At 52.9% G+C, this 18332-nt stretch overlaps 1 protein-coding gene across 5 annotated transcripts in view; it reads right to left on the bottom strand.

The window, feature by feature from the left end:
* Positions 1 to 9269: 9269 nt before the first annotated feature.
* The window catches only part of SEMA6B (semaphorin 6B), a 29000-nt gene continuing 19937 nt past the window's right edge, over positions 9270 to 18332 (bottom strand). For all 5 annotated transcript variants that reach the window (XM_070464934.1, XM_070464931.1, XM_070464932.1 and 2 more), the window contains 11 exons: positions 17886 to 17976; positions 17218 to 17337; positions 16620 to 16708; positions 14907 to 15124; positions 13982 to 14113; positions 13286 to 13435; positions 12738 to 12920; positions 12503 to 12649; positions 11741 to 11818; positions 11548 to 11606; positions 9270 to 11174 (listed from right to left, as the gene is read on the bottom strand). In XM_070464934.1, the coding sequence (XP_070321035.1) occupies positions 10264 to 11174; positions 11548 to 11606; positions 11741 to 11818; positions 12503 to 12649; positions 12738 to 12920; positions 13286 to 13435; positions 13982 to 14113; positions 14907 to 15124; positions 16620 to 16708; positions 17218 to 17337; positions 17886 to 17976 (2178 nt within the window). In that variant the 3' untranslated portion in view covers positions 9270 to 10263. The remainder of the gene's footprint in view (positions 11175 to 11547; positions 11607 to 11740; positions 11819 to 12502; positions 12650 to 12737; positions 12921 to 13285; positions 13436 to 13981; positions 14114 to 14906; positions 15125 to 16619; positions 16709 to 17217; positions 17338 to 17885; positions 17977 to 18332) is intronic.

Here is an 18332-nt window from a genome sequence, read left to right as displayed (position 1 = left end):
AGAAACAGTCCTGGACCACATGGTATTCTGGTTTGACCAGGCTGACGGGCAGGTGAAAATCTCCCTCTGGGATCTGGCAGGTAAGGCTCTTCTCACCCCAGTTAGGAAGGAGGCGGAATGATTTACATGTTTTACATGTACATTTACATGATTTACATGTTTCATTGAGTGGAAATAACAGAAGTACTTGGGGGTACCAAGAACTTTGTAGACAGAACAAAAAGGAAAAGTAGAACAAGGTCTGAGAAGGTAAGCAAGATGTGGGGAAGTGAATCTAAGGCAACTGTATTGGAGTGCATAATTAAAATTTTTAAGAAGGGATTTGGAGGAGACTATGGGGTGAAGATGATGCCTAACCACCTCCACATATTCTGTGAGGTTGAATGGCCCCCTATGGGAATAGGATGGCCACCAGAGGACACTATGAACTTAAAAACAGTGGAAGCAGTCTATACAGTAGTCACAGGAGAGCCGGGACCCCCGTGTCAATATCCATCTATTGACTCATGGCTAAGGTTAGCTCAAGACCCTCCTCCTTGGACGAGGTTTTGTATACAGAAGGGAAAGGGAAAAATATTAATGGCACAAAAATTTACTGGTGATAAAAAAGAAATTCTATAGGATTTGGATGGGGATGACCTGCCCCGTCCCCGGTACTAAATGATAACTCGCCCGCCGCGGAGTGCTCCAGGAGGACCGGAGGCCGCCTTAACGCCCGATCCAGGGCCAGGTGAAGTTCCTGCCGCCAGCTCCTCCGGAGATCGGAGATCGCAGAGGCGCCGTTCAGGCAGGCCACTGGTCCCGGAGTGAGGAGGCTCTGGTCAACGTCCCCAGGATTCCGTCTCAGCGGGACCTCCCAGGCTGAACCCGCCCCTCCCGGTGAGTATAGACGAAAAGGAGGAAGGAAACACAGGAATCAGATAGAGGCTGCGTTCTGCTCAGGAACACGGGGTAAAACCCCCCACTGCAGATGCCGCTCAGAGAGGTACAACAGCCCCCGGCTCAGGACGCAGACGGACATTACCACCAGCCTCCTGTAGCCTATTATTACCAACCATTTTCCTCTATGGATATATTAAACTGGCAGAGACACACTCCACCGTACTCAGGGGAGTCACAAGGTATGATTAGACTAATGGAGACAATTTTTTTCAAACCCACCGCCCTACATGGGATGACATAATCCAACTACTAGTCTCCCTTTTCAGCCCTGAAGAAAGACACGGGATCCTAACTGAGGCTCGAAAATGGCTAGGATAAACGGCACCTGAGGGTAGGGTAAACCCACAGCGGTGGGCAGAACTAGCTGCCCTTGATGAGAGGCCCAGCTGGGACTATAGCATAGAGGAAGGAAGGGGCCTCCTGGAGAGATTTGGGGTGGCTATTTTACAAGGCCTCAAGGCAGGGGGTGGGGGGGACCTGAAAACCTATGAATATGGCAAAACCCTCCAAAGTGATTCAAAGGGAAACCAAATCACCCTCTGAGTTCTACGAAAGACTGTGTGAGGCTTATAGACTTTATATGCCAATAGATCCAGAGGTCACTGGGTCTCAGATGGTAATACATGCAGAGCTTGTGTCTCAAGTCTATCCCGAAAATGTCAGATGAGGGGACACCAACTGACTCATGAATTTTTATACATCCCTAAATGCTCAGTACCTTTGTCGGGAAGAGACTTACTGTCTAAATTGGGGGCACAAGTGGCCTTTTCCCCCCACAAAAGACCCACTCTTTGAGTGGGCTCAACCACCTATTTACTCTCCTTCTCGTTAACCCCTCAAGATGAATGGAGGTGGCACCATCTCCTGGAAGGGAAACGAGATGGGCTAAACAGTCGAGAGAGAGAGAGAGAGAGAGAGAGAGAGAGAGAGAGAGAGAGAGAGAGTTAACCGACAATTCCCTGAGGTCTGGGCGGAAGACAACCCCCCCAAGCCCCCCAACCCCCCCACCCCCGCCCCGGGCTTGCAAAACAACAAGCCCCAGTGGTAACAGAACTCAAACCCGGTACAATTACATCAGCACCAGCCTTGGGCATGCCAGACCTTGCTAAGCTGTTTATGTGACTGGAGGAAACGGTGGCTACGGGAGTGTTGACCCAGACATGGGACAGACCCATAGCTCATCCCTCGAAACGTCTGGACAACGTTGCCACCGGGCGGCCGGGGTGCTTACGGGCAGGTGCTGCGGTTGCCTTACTGGTCCAGGAGGCAACCAAGTTGACTTTGGGCCAAGATTTGATCATAAAAGTCCCCTATGAGGTAAACACTCTCCTGCAAGGGGACTCCCATAAATGGCTGTCGACATCCCAGATTACTCAATGCCAGGGACTATTATGTGAGAAACCCCATGTTACTATGGAGCCTTGTCAGGCCCTAAATCCGGCCACTCTCCTTACTGTGGGAGAAGGGGGGCCCTCACATGATTGCAAGGAAATCCTAGAGGAGGTTTATGCCAGCAGACCTGACTTGAGAGACCAGCCAATCCCGGACCCAAATTGGGTCCTGTACACCAAAGGCACCAGCCTCATGAAAGAATGACAACGACTGTAGGGATATATAGTAGTCACGGAAGGAACCATCGCTGAGGCTAGCTCTCTGCCATCACACTGGTCTGCTCAATGGGCCGAACTATATGCTCTCATTTGGGCCCTCTAGCTGTCAAAAGGTAAGAAGACAAACATATACACAGACTCCAGGTATGCTTTTGTTACTTTACATGTACATGGGACTTTCTATAAAGAGAGAGTTCTTCTGACAGCCAACGGAAAGGACATTAAAAACAAAGAAGAAATCTTGATTCTGTTAGATACTGTATGGGAACCTGAAAAGGTAGCAGTGATGCATTGTCGGGGTCACCAAAAGGAAGACACCCCACAAGCACGGAGAAGCCGACTAGCAGAGAAAGCCACAAAACATGCAGCGGAGAAATTTGGGGCTGCTAGTGGGGTATCTGTCAGAACCTCTCAAAATGCCTGAGTTAACTTTGACTCTCCCACAGTATACCCCGGCCCAAGACCAGCTGGCTGAAGCAGAAAGGGCCACCAAAAATGAAAAAGATTGGTGGGAACTGTTGGATGGCAGGTTACTGGTATTCGAGGCATTAGCCCCCACGCTGGTAACTCAGGTTTACCAGGCAGCTCACTTGGGACATGACAAAATGGAAGAATTAATTAAAAAATATTTCTTAATTCCATAACTTTCCTCCTTATGTAGAATGGAATCCTGGAACTGTTCTGCTTGCTGACAGGTCAATGCTGCCGCTGGACATAGACAAAAACCTCTAGGAATACAGTTAAAAGACACTCTACCCTTTGAACATTTAGAAGTGGACTTTACTGAGATGAAACCCTGCCGACACTATCGTTATTTACTGATCATTGTAAGCACCTTCTCAGGATGGGTAGAGGCCTTCGCCACCCAAACTGAAAAAGCAAATGAAGTGGCTCACTGTCTCCTTCAAGAAATAATCCCCAGATTCGGGTTCCCAACCAGTATAAGATCAGACAACGGCCCTGCCTTTGTAGCCGACTTAATTCAACAGGCATGTAAAGCTCTAAATAGCAAGTGGAAATTACATACGGCATATAGGCCCCAGAGTTCCAGAATGGTGGAAAGAACCAACTAAACTCTTAAAGAGACACTTTCAAAATGGATCATAAAGACTGATGGTTCATGGATGGATTTGCTTCCAGCAGCCTTGCTCAAATTAAAGTTAACCCCGCATTCCCACAGTTATTCTCCTTATGAAATTATCTATGGGAGATCCCCTCCTGTAGTGAGACAGGTGTCAACAAAGTTGCCACAGATAAGGGGAGGTGAGATTGCACACAGATGGAACAACTGGGTAAGGTAATAAAATCGGGTAACTAAGTTTGTACAAGAAAGAGTGATGTTCCCCATTGGGGAATAGATTCACGAGTTTGTGCCTGGTGATCAGGTGTGGGTTAAGGACAGGAAACACGACTCCTTGGCCCCACATTGAAAAGGTCCACATGCTGTTGTTCTAACCACATCTACGGCAGTTAAAGTTGCAGGTATTACTCCCTGGATCCACCATCCGAGGGTGAAGAGAGCATACCACACAGACCTGGAGGATGCCGAGTGGACTATGCAAAAGGACCCCACTGAGCCCCGTGAAACCAAGATCATCTTAACGAAGAAGAGGTGAAACTCTACAATCAACTGCTGCTACAAGGACTTGCCGGTATCATCTTGAGACTAACCATAGTTTCAGCACCAGGAGGGACCTGTGCTATAATTAAAGTTGAGTGTTGTGTATAAATTCCTGACTTCTCTGGCCACCCTAGATGACATGAAAGGTCAGGTTAAAGCTATGACTGATGATAATCTTCCTTTTTGGACTTTTGTTCTATCATGGGTAAAGGGTGATTGGTGGAAAACTATATTAACCATTGTTATAGTTGTTCTGTTGATTCTGTTATGTGGACCTTGTATTCTCCAATGTGTTGTTAACTTTGTATCACAGAGGCTGACTTCATTTATCCAAATAAATACCAGGAAATCTAAAATGCAGTACATTCCAATGAGTGGTACTCACACTGGAAGTTGAGAGCGTCAAAGGGGGTAATGAAGGAGAAAAGGAATAGGCCGAGCTGACTCCATCTTGAAAAAGAAGGAAACTCCATCTTACATTCCCAGTGAACTTTGGACTATGTGCCTGGTAGCCATGGAGATCACATACCTATGGCCAAACAGGCCTCCCAGACTGGTAGACACCAGATTCCATACCAAGATTTCCCTTCGCCAGAAAGAATGTAATAATCCCCTATGTAGTCAATCACCTTTGTAATCTTTATGGCCCCGATTGGTGTAGGTTACAATGAATAACCAGCTGACCCTTCTGATTATGAATCATGGCTGTAACCTGATTTTGTCTCCCTTTAACATTTTCCAGGCTAGGTTTAAGGAATTTGGGGATGTGGGCTTGAGCACATACACTTAAGGTACATAAGGTTTACACAAAAGTCGGTCGGGGTCCCTGGCTAAAGAGGAAACTCTGCCTAGGACCTGCTGGTGTAATAAACTGCATTCCACAATCCATGCTGTTCTTCTGAGTGAGTTTGTTTCCCGGAGCGTTTGGCTATAACAGAGTGGGTTGCCATGTCCTACCTCCAGGGGATCTTCCCAACCCAGGGATCAAACCCAGGTCTCCTGCATTAGCAGGCACATTCTTTACTACTGAGCCACCGGGGAAGCACAGTGGCCTGGGAGGGACTAAACCTGGTTCTGAATTCTAGCTCCACTGTAAACACTTTGTGTTGTGAACTTGGGCAAGTGGCTTAAATTTCCTTGGCCATAGTTTCCCCACCTGTGAAGATGATCTCAGTCTCTGAGGGCCCTTCTTTTCCTTATTTCTTCATCTGATGCTGATGTGACTTTTGTTTTGACTCTTTCTCCTTTCGTAATAAATGCATCTGGAGGCTACGAATTTCCCTTTAAGAACTGCTTTGGCTGCATCTCACAGGTTTGGCTATTTAGTGCTTTAATTCTCATTAAGTTCTAAACACTCAGGTGTGATGTAGTACCTATTTTTTCAAAGAACTTTATTGAATTTGTTACAGCATTGCTTCTGTTTTATGTTTTGTTTTTTTGGCCCTGCGGCATATGGGATCCTAGCTCCCCAACCAGGGATTGAACCCACACTCTCTGCATTGGGAGGTCAAGTCTTACCACTGGAATGCCAGGGAAGGATGGTGATGTATTATCTGTATCTGTATGCCTGGCTATTGCCTCTCTTCCCCAGCCCAGTCTTTAGTCCCTGTTTGTTTGTGAGGATGATAAAATGGACACAGAGGCTGAGAGGGAAACAGGCAGGGTGGCATAGACAGGCACAGATAAAGAAGGACAGATCACCACCTACATAAATACACAGACATAGACAGTGACAAAGTGACAGGAAAAATACATAGACAGAACCAGAAACATGGACAGAACAAGACACAGAGCTGAGAACAACAGATATGCAGAGATGGACACACAAAAACAGGCAAAGGACGTGAATAGATGTCTTTCCAAAGAAGCTATACAAATGGCCAACAGGCACACGAGAAGGTACTCAGCACCACTAATCATCAGGAGAATACAAATCAAAGCTACAATGAGGGGCTTCCCTGGTGGCTCAGTGCTCAAGAATCTGCCTGCCCATACAGGAAACACAGATTCAGTCCCTGATCCAGGAAGATCCCACCTGCCATGGAGAAACTAAGCCTGCGTGCCACGACTATTGAGCCAGTGCTCTAAAGCCCGGAAGCTAAAAATACTGGGCGCACATACCTTAGCTACTTAAGCCTGTGCGCTGCAGCAGAGAGAAGCTACTGTGAGGAGAAGTCCATGATGCACTCCAAGTAGACACTAGCCCCCACCGGGCACAACTAGAGAAAAGCCTGTGCAGCAGGGAAGGCCCAGCACAGTCCACAATATATAAATTTTAAAATACTAATAATTAAAAAAAAATCCCACAAGATGTGTCCCACACCTGTTAGAATGACTTCATAAAAAAGACAAGAGATAACAAGTATTGGTGAGGATGCAGATAAAGCGGAACCCTTGTATGCTGCTGGTGGGAATGTAAATTGGTGTAGCCACTATGGAAAATAGTATGGAGGTTCCTCCAAAGAATTAAAAATAGAGCTGCCATATGATCTGGCAATCTCACTTCTGGGTATGTATCCAAAGGAAATGAAATCAGTATCTTGGAACAGATATCTGACCGCCCATATTCATTACGGAGTTACTCACACTAGCCAAGACCGGGAGACAACCTAAGTGTCCATCCGCAGATGCAAGGATAGAGATGTGGTGCATATATATGATGGAATATAATTCAGTCATAACAAGGAGGCCAATCCTGCCATTTGGGACAACATGGGTGAAACTTGAGGGCATTATGCTAAGTAAAGTAAAAGTGAAAGTGTTAGTCACTCAGTCGCATCCAGCTCTTTGTGACCCCATGGACTGTAGCCCACCAGGTTCCTTCGTCCATGGGATTTTCCAGGCAAGAATACTGGAGTGGGTAGCCATTCACTTCTCCAAGGGATCTTCCTGATTCAGGGATCAAACTCATGTCTCCCGCATTGCAGGCAGATTCTTTACTGTCTCAGGCAGAAAAAGACAAATGCTGAATGATCTCAGTTATGTAAAATAACCACATTCATAGAACCCCAAGAGTAGAATGGTGGTTGTCAGAGGCTGGCAGGGAGATGAAGGAAAGGGAGAGATGTTAGTCGAAAGGTAGAGAGTTCCAGCTTATAAGAAGCATAAATTCTGGGAATGTATTGTACAGCATGGTAATTAGTTAACAAGATTGCACTGTTACACTAGAGTTTTTTTTCCCCCATTTAGTCTTTTTTATAAAGTCTTTATTGAATTTGTTACAATATTGCTTTTGTTATTTTTATTTTGGGTTTTTGGCTTAGAGGCATGTGGGATCTTAGCTTCCCACCAGGGATGGAACTTGCTCACACTGCATTGGAAGCCAAACTCTTAACCACTGGACCACCAGGGAAGTCCTTGTACTGTATACTTGAAAGATGCTAAGAATATATCTTAAATGTTCTTACTACACACACACACACACACACACAAAGTTACTATGTGAGGTAATGGATGTGTCAACCTTATTGTGATAATCATCTTAACAATGCATATAAAATATATCAAATCATCAAGATACTCACCAGAAACCTATACAATGTTAAATGTCAAATATATTTCAATCAAGCTGAAAAAACAGACACACAGGTTCATAAGGAGCTGCTAAGATACTGTCTTGGTGTTGTGTGTGTCTTTGTTTAAATCAGTCTTCCCATGAAAAGGGAGGATAGTGAGGGTGGGGGGTATGTCTGTCCTGTTTATGACTGTGTCCCCAGAGCCCAGCATACAATAGGTGCTTAATCGACTCAGGCTGGAAGGAAGAGCTGTGAACTGTAGCAATGTAATGCTAAAGCAATTTCTTAAAATGAAATCAGATCATGTCCCCTGTTTAAAAGTCTCTGATGGCTTCCTGTCCCACTTAAAATTCAGAAGGCTGGAGGGAGGGGGTAGTGGGGAGGGAGGGTTTAATGGGGACAGAGTTTCAATTTGGGAAGATGGATAAATCCTGGAGATGGATGGTTGACTGAACAACAATGTGAATGTGCTAATGCCTCTGAACAGAACACTGAAAAATGGTTCAAGTGGCAAATTTGATTGTATATGTTATTTACCACAGTTTAAAAAATTTAGGGACTTCCTTGGTCCAGTGGTTAAGACCCCTTCTTCCAATGCCCGGTGCATGGATTCAATCCCTGGTTAGGGAACTAAGATCCCACATGCTTACTGTGTAGCCAAATAATAATAAATTTTTTAAAAGGGAGCTAACATTAAAAAATGATTGCACTCTTCACTAGCAAGGCCCTGCCTGCCTGAGGGCCTGTGCTCCTCACCCTTCTCACCTCCAGCTGCTCCCCTTTTATCCAGGCTACTGCACCCACACAAATTGCCTCCACCCTCTTCCAAGCTTGTTCCTACCACAGGGCCTTTGCACTGGCTGTTCCCTCTGCCAGGAACATTCTCTCTGCACATCTTCTCATAGGTGCTCCTTCTAGCCCATCACATCTCAGATCCTCCAGAAGCCCCACCCCCCCAGCACATTATCTGATTTTTCCTTCATTACCTGCAACCATGGTCAGTGACTACGTCATATCTGACTCTTTGCGACTCCATGGACTGTAACCTGCCAGGCTCCTCTTTCCATGGGGTTCTCCAGGCAAGAATATTAGAGTGGGTTGTCATGCCCTCCTCCAGGGGATCTTCCCCACCCAAGGATTGAACCCGCGTCTCTTGCATTACAGGTGGATTCTTGACCCGTTAAGACACTTGGGAAGCCCCTTCCTTCATTACACCTATCACTAACTTAAATCAAGTCCTAATTTGTGTGTGTGTGTGTGTGTGTGTGTGTGTGTGTGTGTGTGTGTGGTCAGTCTCCCCCACTAGGTTGTGAACTCCATGAGGACAGGGGTCTTGGTTTCCACACAGTGTACAGCACACAGTAGATGCACAATAAATATTTGCTGAAGGACTAGTCAGAGACTGGTGCCTGTACAGATGGAGACGGGGACCCCCGCTAACTCTCTACATTCCCATACCCAACTCCCCAGAATTCTGTCTGTGGCTGTGACTCAGCCATGAGTCTCAGGATGCTCCCTTCCGGTCCCAGGCCCCGCCCCTGTCCAAGCCCCGCCCCCAGGAAACAGAGCAGACCCAGAGCCTTGGGGGCCGGTGGTTGTAAACAGTTTTATTGATGGGGGGCAGGTGGGGGAGGCAAACTCCAGAGAGGGTCCAGGACTCAGCTGGCCACTCAGCTGGCATGCATGGTCAGCTGGAGGTCAAGGGGGAGGTCACAGAGGACGGGTGGCATGGGACCCTCTGACCACCCTGGGGCCGTATTTACAGGGGGGCCCGCCCGCCTTAGCCGTCCCCCAGACCGCCCGAGCCCTTAGACAGCTGCCAATGTGACATCTGGACAGGCCTCCCGAGCCCCTGCCTAAAACCCCTGCCGCATCTCCCCTCGAACTCCTAACCGGCACCTCGGAGGCCCCCGGCCCTCTGGAAGCCCCGGCGTTGGCTCAGCCAACGCCCAGGCCGCTGGGACCTCCGCGCTCACACACAGACACGCACACTGCGCGTGGCCGTCGCCACACACACGCAGCAGCAGCCTGCAGGCACACACGCACGCCTCCCTCCCCTGCCTGGCCCCTTGCACACGGACACGGCATGCACACACACACACACACCCACACACGCCAGGGGCCGGGTGGAGGAGGGGGCCTTGGTGTGGCTGGGTGGGTGGGTGGAGCCTGGGTCTGCAGGTGTGCTCCCCGCCCCATTCCCACCGCCTCCAGGCGCCACCCCTGCCCCCCGGCCGCCACCCCGAGAACGGAGTTGTGCAATTGGTTTAGAAAACTGCAAAAGAAACGCAAATTGGAAAACAAACCAAAATCCACGCGCAGAAGGTCAACCTCAAATCCATAGCACATTCCGCCCGCCCCGTCTGCCCGCCGCAGACCGCCTCAGTGTCCTGCGGCTCTGGGGGCGTGTCGGGGACAGGGGGAGGCCGAGCCCCTTGTGCTTCCCTGCGGCGGAGGGGAGCCCCCCGCCCCCCCGGGCGGCTGGGCTGGGGGTCTGAGCACCCACTTGGGAGCTGGCCCCGGGCTCTCGCTCCTGGTTCCCGTGGCTGGCACCGCCGAGGCGCGGGGCCGCGGCCTAGGGCACGGGGGGCGCAGTCCTGTCGGGGCCCCCGTAGGAGAGCAGGTGGGCCAAGTCCGTGACCGGCCGGGCGTGGCGGCCGCGGGGCCGGGCCTCGCCGCTGTTGATCGTGTGCGTGCGGCGCAGCGCGGCGGCCGGCGGGGCGTGCGCGCCTGGTCTCCGGAGACTGCCTGTGGGCGGCGGGCTCCAGGGCCGCGGGAAGCCATCGGCGGACGAGCTGGGGTCCGAGGGGCCCGTGGGCGCCGACACCACCCGCCGGCGGTCCGGGCTGGCGTGGGGGGTAAGCGGGAAGTCGCCGTGGGAGGCGCGGCCCGGGCGCGCGGTGAAGAGGCGGGCGTCGGGGGCCGCCGGCTCGCCCGGCGCGGGGGGCGGCTCAGGGGCGCGGCCGGGGGCCAGCAGCAGGAGCGAGGACGAGGCGGAGGCGGTGAGCAGCGCGGGGCCGTGTTCCCAGGCGCGGGGGCCCAGGGGGTGCGGGTGCGGGGTGGGCAAGCGCTTCTGGGGCAGCGGCGTCTGCTCGGGCGTGGGCAGCAGCCCCGAGTCCAGGTCGTGGGGGCCGCCCTGCAGCAGCGTGGCCTTGGTCCAGCCGTTCTGCATCAGGGGCGCCAGCAGAGCCTCCGGGGGACCCCCGGGCCCGCCGCCGCCGCCTCCGGCCCGGCCTCCGGGGCCGCCAGCCCGGCGCTCGCCTAGGCGGCTGACGCTCAGCACGGCCTCGCCGCCCCCGTGTGCTAGGATGGCCTCCTTGTCCTTGCGGCGGGCCAGTTCGCGCCGCTCGCGGAGCCCCACGTACCACCCCACGCTGAAGCCGGACACCACGGCGCCCACCACGAAGGCCGCCACAGATGACGTTACCAGCAGGTTCACCGACACCAGCCCAGCGCGCTCCTCCGAGAGGCTGGCGCGCAGGAGTCCTGGCAGGGAGGGCGGCGTGAGAGGGGCTGGCCGGGGAGGGTCCCCTGAGCACCTCCCGCGACCTCCAGTCGGTCTGTCCACCTCTCTGCTCAGGGGCGTCTCTCTGACCCTTTCAAAGCCCATTTGCCCATCCGTCTGTCCCCTGGCATCTTTCTTCCTAAAAACTGTCTGTCCATCGGCCTGTCTGTTGGCCTCTCTCTGCCCTTCCTCCCGCCCCAGTTTGTCTGTCCTTTTCCCACAACCCTACCTGGAACTACCGCCCCCGTCCTTCCCAAGCCTTGAGGGACGTCAGTGTATCCCACCCATTCAGGTGTGAGAACCCTGGGGGACCAGGACTTAGAGTCCCCAGGCCTCCTCCCCCTCCCCTCTCACCTGTGCAGTCCCCTAAGCCTGAAGTGCTGGCCCCGGACACGTCCTGCTCAAAGGTGGCTCTGATGGGGTGGGGGGAGCAGAGAGGCATGGTCAGCGGAAACCCCTGGCACAGAGCTGTGGTTGGTGGGGGTGGGGGAATCCTGATCATCAGGCGACTCAGTCACCCTCCCCCCACCTCCCACTTCCCCAGTACCTGGTGCCAGGGCTCAGGAAGACGCAGGAGCCATCCGGGGCCCACCCGCAGTAGGGGTCCTGACTACCAATGCAGTTCCTAGGGCAGACAAGGGACCCGGCAGGCAGATCAACCAGGGTTTCTGCAGAGGCACCTCTTACTGTCAGCTCTGGGAGTTCCCAAGACACGTCTTAGCAGTGGGGGCTATTCCTTCCCCACTTTACAGATGAGAGAACTGAGGCTCAGGAATGTGTACTTTTGTCCAAGGGACAGAGCTGGGATTGGAGCCCAGGTTTTGGATCTGTGCTATGGCATCACTACTACCATGATGGCAGGCACCGGGCCAGGGTGCTCCACGCAGAGGGCTCACTCTGAGTCTATGAGTGTGCCAGTATTTTGCAAACATCTGTTCCCTGGTCCCCAGCTTCTGCTTCTCTTAGAAATGTCTGTCAGATCCCATCCTGCTCTGCCCACAGATCTCTGGGGCTCCCACCTCACTCTGGGTGTGGGGGAAGGAACCCAAGTTCTCCTGAAGCTCACAGACCCTGCCCAACCTGCCCCGTCTTCTCCCTCCCCCTCACTCACTCTGCTCCAGCCACAGAGGCTGTCTCACTGTTCCACCAACACACCCAGCATTTCTGCCCCAGGACCTTTGCACATGCTCTGCCCTCTGTCCATGGTTCAGAGAGTCAGAATGGAGCCTGCACTTGAACTTGACTCTCCCCCTGCTCACCTCCCTTCACTGCCCCTACCCACAGCTGGCCGGGGGCAGGGGGCACTCACTTCATGCATCCTGAGTATTGCTGGCAGCGCGCCACAGGCACTCGGACCACACAGCGGGGGAAGGCCGCCAGCAGGCCGCCCGAGGCTGCATCCAGCTCCAGGCTCAGCAGCCGCTGCCCTGTCTCACCACCCTCAGACTGTCCACACCTAGGGGTGAGCAGACTGGTAAGACTCAAGGGGAACGCCTTGTCTCCCTACCCACTGGCCCTGGCTCTTGGCCTCTGCCAGGCCTCACCTGTCAGGCCGGTAGGTCTCAAATTCCTCCAGGAAGACACTGGGCCCCGTGGCACCCGAGGCACTGGCGTTGGGCCAGACAAGGAACTTGAGGACTGTGCCTGCCTCGGACCCCAGGAAGACAACGGTCTGGTTGCCCCAGGGGCCGGCGCTCACGTCCACGGCCACTCGTGTTAGCTGGTGCCTGGGGCCAGGGTGGAGCAGAAGTCAGGCTGCCGCCCAGCCCCCCTAGTCCCTTGCATGCCCTCAGAGACACCACCCATGCTGGGCAAGGTGGGCATGGGCATGGCTCCAAGGGTGCAGATCACAGAGAGAAACAGACCCCCAAAGCCAGCTCCTCCCTGGGCCCTCCTGTCTCCATCTCCCCGTCTCCCTCCATCTCTGTCCATGGTCTCTGCCTCCCTCTCTGTGTCTCCCTCCATCTCTGTCTTCCGCTCATGTCATGTCAGAAGTTGGCCCTATGCTCCCTTCTCACCCACCACCCTGGCCTGGGCTCTTGTCCCCACCCAGGCCTGACCACCAGAACCCCAGCCAAGTGTAGGAACTGACCGCATCAGAGTCCGAACGATCCAGGGTGCGTGGCCCAGGGAGGGCACAGCCTCGTCCATCAGAGGGTGCGTCTTGACGAAGTTGAGGATCTCATCCGGGAAGGCGCTTGAGGCATTGTACTGCATGCCAGGAGCTGCACAGCACCCAGGCCTGGGTAGGGGCGAGGGGGTGGTCAGGGCAGACCTTGAGGCCCCGACTCAGGGGCTCTGATTCACTAGGGTGCCCCTGCTCCAAGGGCCTCGGTTCTCCCCCCCTGCACAGTGGCTACAGCTGACCTCTGTGCTGTGCAGTGCTTAGTCGCTCAGTCGTGTCCAACTCTTTGCGACCCCATAGACTTTAGCCCTCCAGGCTCCTCTGCCCATGGGGATTCTCCAGGAAGGAATACTGGAGTGGGTTGCCATGCCCTCTTCCAGGGGATCTTCCCAACCAGGGATCAAACCCAGGTCTCCTACATTGCAGGTGGATTCTTTACGGTCTGAACCACCAGGGAAGCCCAAGAATACTGGAGTGGGTAGCCTATCCCTTCTCCAGGGGATCTTCCCGACCCAGGAATTGAACCGGGATCTCCTGCATTGCAGGCAGATTCTTTACCAGCTGAGCTACCAGGGAAAGCCCACGGCTGACCCTGGCAACAGCTAAACAAGTGCCTGGGAGTCCCAGCCCTCAGTTCAGGGTCAGGATGGAGGGCCCTCTCACCGGGGCCGTGGCACCTGATCCTCTGGCACGGGTGTCCAGATGGACTCAGGGGACTTCTGCTCGCGGAAGCGGCCCTCAAACACGGCAGCCACCTGTGTCATGTCAAAGGCGCAGACAGCCGAGCCGGGGATACTGTAGGTGGAGGCAGATAAAAGGAAGCAGTGAGCCTGGCAGGGTGGGGAATGTCCTGGGCAAGCGTGTGGAGGTGTTTGTCCTCTGGAGCAGTCAGACCTTCACTTCCCTGGGCTAGAGTTGCTGCCCACCCATCCAATCCAGTCATTCCACCCTCTGAGCAGTTCTCACTCACACTGGATCACAGCTCGGTTCCTCCATGGCCACCCATGTCCAGGTGCCTCTGTCACTTGCCTGGATATCCAGTTTTCCAGATGCCACTCTTGCTCCCTTTCAACCCATTCCCGAGAGAGTTTTCCAGAAATGCAAGTCTGACTTGTTCCTCTTCTGCTCCTTACCGTCCCATGGCCCCTAGTGCCCTCAAGATAAAATTCAGGCTCCTCCCCAGAGCCTGCCACCTCCCTGCTTCGAATCCTCCACTTTCCTTCTCGCTCCCACCACTCTAGCCACACAGGCCTCCTCCCTATGGTTTAAACATCTCAAGCTCATTGGAGCCTCAGGGCCTTTGCACATGCTGTTCCTATAACTTGGAATTCTCTTCCCTTTCTCTCCATCTCATACCCATTGATGCCTCTTCTAGGACACCCTCCCTGACCCTTCCTTGAAAAGCAGAAAATAAAGATATGCCTGCATCTGCCCAGTTTTGGCCAGAGGGCCTTGGAGGGTCAGTGTCTGGCTTGGTGCCCCCCTGGCCTGGGACAGAGGTCTCCTGGGAGCCCTGTTTTACCCAGCACAGGACCCCTGGGAATATGTGGTGAGTGATCGTGAAAACTCTCTACCTGCACCCACTGACCTGTTGCTGGGTGTGGAGAAAACAGCAAGGACCACAGGCCGGCCCCCCAGGCTGACCACGCCCGTGACAGCCCGCAGCACGTTGAAGTAGAAGTGAGAGTCCCCGGGCACAGAGCAGTTGAGCCGCGCCTTCAGGAATGATGTCCACTGCTTCTCCAGCACGCGAGGGGAGCCGCCCACGTCATTCTTGCAGACCCGGGCCACACGGGACACCACCACCTGCAACATCAGCAGGCAGACGGGCCTGAACCCCATGTTCCGCCAGGCCCACCTACAGGTTGCAATGCCCACTGCCCAGGACGGGATGGAGGAGGCTAGTCCTGGCTGGCTGTGAGTCCCTGGCCAGTCACCCTAGCCCCCTGGGCACCAGATTCCCCGGCGGAAATGTGGGGATGGTGAGGTTCACAGCCACCAAGACAACTGTAATCGTCATTGTCTCCACTGATGGGTCACACACTAGGTGCCAGGCACTTTATCCTCATCATGTCTCACGTTCCTCCCAAAGCTCTGTAGAGGAGGGCTTATGATCCCTGTGGTACAGAGGGGAAACTGAGGCACAGAGAAAGGGAAGTGACTGAAGCCCAAGGCCACACTGTTAGTAAATGGCAGTCTGTGCACTTAACTGTCTGCATGGATTGAGAGATGGGATGGATGGTGCAATGGAGGTGAATGGATGGATGGATTAACGGATGGATAGATGGGTGAATTTGAAGGGGACAGTGATGGATAATGAAGATAATGAAGAAGGAGATAGTCAACTGGTGGATTAATGGGTGTGTAGGTGGATGGATGGATGGATGGGTGTATGTATGGAAAGGATGGATGGATGGATGGGTGGACAAATGAATGAGTATGTGGATGGATGGGTGTGTGGATAGATGGATGGATGGACAGATAAGTAGATGAAAATGAATCTCCATGAATGGATAAATGTGTAGATGAGTGAGTATGTGGATGGACTGATAGGCAGATGAAGGACATAATGATAGATCATTATCATGGTATATCCATGGGTGGATAGAAGGTTGAATGGAATGGATGAGCAGGTTATGAGAAGAAGTTGGAGGCTAGATAACTGGATATATAGAGGGGTGGGCAGGTAAATGGAGAGATGGATGGCAGATGGATGAGTTGATCAGTAGGAGGACAGATCAACGGATGGTTGGGTATATGAATGAATGGACAGGTAGATGGATGAATGCATGAAGAAGCCAATGAGTGGGAGGTGGATGGATGGATTTACAGGTGCACAGAAGGTAGATGAGTGGATGGATGGATGGATGGATGGAGAATGGTTGAGGCAGGGGTGGGTGGATGGATAGATAGATAAATGGTTTGATGGAAGTGTGGGTGGGCTGAAGATGGGTAAATGAGAGGGTGGCTGAATGGGCAGACATATGGGCTGTGGTTGAAGAGTGAATAAATGGATGGTAGACGGGTGGATGGACAGACAAACAATAACAGGACTGGGACTGGAACCACAGGGTGTATCAGACTTCAAACCTGGGACCCTCACCCAGGGCTACTCCAGAAATGTCTTCAAGTCTCGGGGCCTGGTCCTGGCTAGAGTGCAGGGCCCTGAGGACCAGAGGGCCCCTCTCACCCTGGGTGGAGTCTCATGGACCCACCTCTGCTCTCCACTTCCGATGACTGGAGCCTCTTGGCTACATGCCCCACTGCATGGGCCTCTCAAGGAGGGGAAATAGGACCTTACCTTCTCCAGGTAGTTAAACTCCATTGCGATCTCCCGGAAGAAGAAATAGATGTGGCTGCCCCACTCCACCGCGTGGACAAAGTATGGCTCTGTAGGAGAGAGGGGTCAAAACCCAGTTCATGATGGGAGAAAGGGAATTTCTGGAGCTGGGAACACAGTAGCCTGGGTGACTGCTTTTACAGTGAAGGAGTGGGGGCGGGGAGGAGAACATCAGCTGATTACCCAGGCAAAACAAAAGACACTCAAAGTTTGGGATATTTTTTTTTTGTGGGGGAGAGTGGGTGTCAAAATCCTAAAATCATCGTGTCTACTTTTCGCAAACAGCAACATCTACTATTTTGTCATCCTCCTCCCTCCTGTGTTGAGCTGAGCTCCTGCTGAACCCCTCGTACTGTTCCATTTCAGGTTGCTAAGCCACTCATTTCCAGCAAGTTTTACTTTATACCCAAGTTAAATCTCTCCTCTAACTTGATCATTAAAGAGGCCAGTAGGTTCCAAAGAGGAGATGGGAGTTCCCTGCCTATCTCCTCTGGGACTTTATTTTGGTGGGGGAATTTGATAAATATGAGCCCTGCCAGGTCTATCCCTATTGCCCCACCTTTGAACCACTTGGAGTCGTGTTTCACCGTGCGCAGAGTGGGCCGGTCCCCAAGACTGCGGTAGATGACGGCATCGATGGCAAGGAAGTCGGTAACGGTGGCTGTGAAGAGCATCCCTTCTGGGTGGGTGTGAATCAGGGGGAGGCAGGTAAGAGATTAGATCGTAGACCTCAGGGGTTGAGGGGGTCAAAACCTGATCTTCAAGACTGAGCCCTGGGACTTCCCTGTTGGTCCAGTGGCTAAGACTCCGTGCCCTCAAAGCAGGGGGCCCAGGTTCAATCCTTGTTCAGGGAACTAGATCCCACACACAACAACTAAGAGTTTGCAGACTGCAACTAAGACTGATGCGGCCAAATAAATAAATAAAATATCTAAGAAAAAAAGAGACTGAGCCCTGAGCTTAAGTGAGGCCTAAGTCTTAGGTAGTTAAACTCCACTGTTTAACTGAGCCCCAACCCTGCTGGGACCCTGACTTCAGCTGATCCTCAACTCCCCAGCTGATCCCCGACCTCGGCTGAGTCCTTCCTGCCTTGAGAGTCTGCCTGTTTCATAGCTGGAGAGATGGTCTGCCAGCTACCTTCTAAATGACCAAACTCCAAGAGTGGAAAATTCCATGCCTTGCTCAGGGCTGAGGCCCCTTCAAATGGTCAGGGTTGGGGGCACTCACCAGAGAAGAGGGCAACGTTGGCGTGTTTGGGGTCGTATGGGCAGCGGGCCATGCCGCTGATGTTGTCCCCAAGGGGCTGCAGTGTGTCCATCTGCGGGGGTGGGGGTGGGGAAATAGGGTCTGAGTGACAGCTCCTGGCTGTACCTAGCAGCCCCCGGCTCCCCCAGCGACCCCCTGCGAGGGGAATCCTGGAGCCACCTTTGATGCTGTGTGACTTTGTCAGTCACTTAACCTCTCTGGGGCTCAGTTTTGTTGTTGTTTAGTGGCTTAGTCACGTCCGACTCTTTTGTGACCTCACCAAGCTCCTGTGTCCATGGGATTTCCCAGGCAAGAATACTGGAGTGGGTTGCCATTTCCTTCTCCAGGGGATCTTCCAGGGATGGAACCCGCACTTCCTGCATTGGCAGGTGGATTTTTAACCACTGAGCCACCAGAGAAATTCAGGGC

Source organism: Odocoileus virginianus, chromosome 3 (assembly GCF_023699985.2).
Source record: "Odocoileus virginianus isolate 20LAN1187 ecotype Illinois chromosome 3, Ovbor_1.2, whole genome shotgun sequence".
NCBI classification, from domain to species: domain Eukaryota; kingdom Metazoa; phylum Chordata; class Mammalia; order Artiodactyla; family Cervidae; genus Odocoileus; species Odocoileus virginianus.
Note: the sequence above shows the minus strand (reverse complement) of the source record. Positions and strands in the feature narration are given on the sequence as shown.